Source organism: Leptinotarsa decemlineata, unplaced genomic scaffold (assembly GCF_025532065.1).
Source record: "Leptinotarsa decemlineata unplaced genomic scaffold, Ldec_3_MD MMD2_tig00026314_RagTag_RagTag, whole genome shotgun sequence".
NCBI classification, from domain to species: domain Eukaryota; kingdom Metazoa; phylum Arthropoda; class Insecta; order Coleoptera; family Chrysomelidae; genus Leptinotarsa; species Leptinotarsa decemlineata.
Genome location: NW_027412684.1, coordinates 12,664,965 through 12,667,686, shown reverse-complemented (window position 1 = coordinate 12,667,686; position 2,722 = coordinate 12,664,965). Strand labels below are relative to the sequence as shown.

Below are 2,722 nucleotides of genomic sequence, written 5' to 3'. Positions count from 1 at the left end.
CTTTACTTTCAAAAAATATCACATGTTTCGCTATCACAGTAGCTTTTCTAGTGAATGAAATACAGCTCCCGGACTGAAACATGGCCAGTGGGAGAAATCGTATCTGTGTAAAGTTTGGGTCGTAAAGTTGCATATGATTATGCAATTTACTTTTGAACTCCATCACTAACTGAATATGGTCATGAATTTGGATGTTTACGGCTCGAAAAATCAAATACACTGATAACAGATTTCTACACATCTACTGCACATCTTAAGAGGTGAGCTTCTCACTGGCTATGACTCAGTCCGGCAGTATGTTATTTATTTTCTTATACGTACACCATTTATTTTTTCATACACTGAGTCTTGAAACGTTTGAGGAAGCTATTGTATAGCGAAACATGTGTCGCTATTTTGTAAAATGCCCAGCAAAAATCACACGATAAAGTTACTTGAATAGGGTTTAGATTTTCATCAAGTACGGTCCAATTTCATCACGACTTTATATCTGTTTACAATATGTTCATATTTTAGCATTGTGAAGAAATCTCAATTGTTCGATAAAACTCAAAGAACTTGATGCTGATGATGAAACTATCTATTCATTGAAAATACTAATATTTCTTAAAATATTGAAAAAATGTCTTACTAAGTACAATTTTCTGAAAAGCTTTCAACTTATAAAATCTATTGTCTCAGCCATACTATATTATTGTTTTATTGGTATATTCTTGATATTTTATAATTTTCTATATTTTCCAACTGTTTGTGGAACAATATCAATATTGAATGTTCAGAACAACAACTATGATTTTCTTAAAAAGTGTATTCACGTCATCCTTTACCAAGTACATTGATTTTTTTTCTTCCAAGTAAATTAACATTGTTGAGATTAAATGAGGAGATAACATAACAAAAACATGTTTAATGATAAAAGTCATTTACATATAAATATTTAAAATAAAAATCAAAATACCTACTTAAATTAGGTAAGAGACAAAATAATCATACCAAAACAATTCCAGGTTTCATATTGACAAAAAATGCACAATTTTAAATCTCCATTACTTGACATAAAATTCAGCCAAATTTGAATAATTTTTTGAATTCGAATTATTTAAACTTCAATGTAATGATATGGAACACATACAAGCCTCAGCCCTATTGTTTACCATTATCATCATTTCTCAATACACCTTTTGAATTGATTGAATCACTCTTGTAAATTCTGTACTATATCCCGGGCTCTCTGTATTTTTGTCCGTTGGTCTTCGCTTACATTATCATCTTCCAACTTCTCTTCGTCCTCAATGACCTTCAGTGCATCCCTCAACACTAGTTTCCTGATGAATCCCTTAGAACTAGTGAAATATTCCACCACAGTTTCCCAAAATTCATTGGGAATCTTTGAGCAATCAAGCATATTTTGTGATAACCATATTTGTTTCAATTTTTCGAATTTCCATTCCTGACGACAATGTTTCCATTTCGATAAGTAATTCAAAACGGATTCCTGGGTAGCCACCTCAGCTTTCAATTTCTTTTCGGCGAGGAGTTTCTCATGTTTGAGCTTTTTTTGAGATCTTTTAGAGTCTTTTTTGAGGTCAACTTCCAAACTTTTAAGATTATCTCCTGCATTTGGTTCTACTTCATCAGATAACTTGATTTTTTTTGGTTGATCTTTCCCGTTTTCGTTTGTTACACCGTTGGCCTCTGCATCACGGTTCCTTTTCTTTTTTTTCATTTTGGTAACTGAACCATTTGACTGATCTAAGTTTTCCGTCTCGGAAATCTCAGAATGTGGTATTTCTTCTTTCATCTGATGTGGCACATTATCAACATCACTAGCTACCTTGCATTTCTTCTGTTTTTTCCGTTGTGTTTTCTGCTTCATATCGTCTGAATTGGGTTCGATGTGGCTTTTTCCAAAACCATAATTTTTGTCACCAGTATTCCTTTCCATTACTTCAACAGCATCTTCTTTCTTTACAGTTTCCTCGTCAAACGATATTACACCTTTATTTTTCTTTCTACTTTTTTTTGTTTCACTACCTTTTGTTGAATCTATTTTAGCCATTTGGTGATTTAAATCTAAAAACTCGAAAAAATAAAACACGAAATGAGGTTAAATTGTGTTGAACAACAATTTTATAGGTTAATTTAATTTCTTCTTTCGCTCTTTCTTTTGACGAGACATTGCTGCCAATATTATTAGCCTGAATTCTTCTTCCACATATTCGAAAGGAACAGTGCTACAAGATGACGGTGTAAAACAGGGGAAAAAAAGAAAATGTTCAAAGGAGATTTGGTACAAGAAACTACATTTGTTTCTATTACAAAAAATCTTTCGAAATACTAGACTGATAGTCGAATTCGAAGCAGAGTCCAAAGTTTAATCTGATATTTGTGTGAGGTAGAGGATTTGAAAACTCGTGTTTGTCTGAAAATATTGTTTCTGAAATCTTCTGACAAAGTGAGAATAACTTTACGATCTCCAGTGGAGCATGTGGATGAACTTTGCAGGTGTGTAATGCAGGTCATAACTACTAATATTGAATTACAAGGCTTTATGAACCTTGAACAATTTCAAAAACTACCCCTCACGATTTGATCTCTACAAACTCTATTTGAAAATATATCACAACATGTTTTCATGTGATTTATAAATCACTTGAAAAAGATAATGTCTAAGCGAAACATGTGATATATTTTCAAATGTTTCGCTAAGACATTAGCTTTT

General features: G+C 32.2%; 1 protein-coding gene across 1 annotated transcript; it reads right to left on the bottom strand.

Annotated features, from left to right (window-relative positions):
- Window positions 1-892: 892 nt before the first annotated feature.
- On the bottom strand, window positions 893-2,159 carry LOC111503096 (uncharacterized). Its single transcript, XM_023157318.2, has one exon. It carries the CDS (start codon window positions 2,057-2,059, stop codon window positions 1,196-1,198), a length of 864 nt encoding a protein of 287 aa, XP_023013086.2. The 5' UTR covers window positions 2,060-2,159; the 3' UTR covers window positions 893-1,195.
- Window positions 2,160-2,722: the final 563 nt, after the last annotated feature.

Coding starts and splice junctions, on each gene's coding strand:
- LOC111503096 (XM_023157318.2), bottom strand. CDS start 2,059: ATGGCTAAAATAGATTCAACAAAAGGTAGTGAAACAAAAAAAAGTAGA.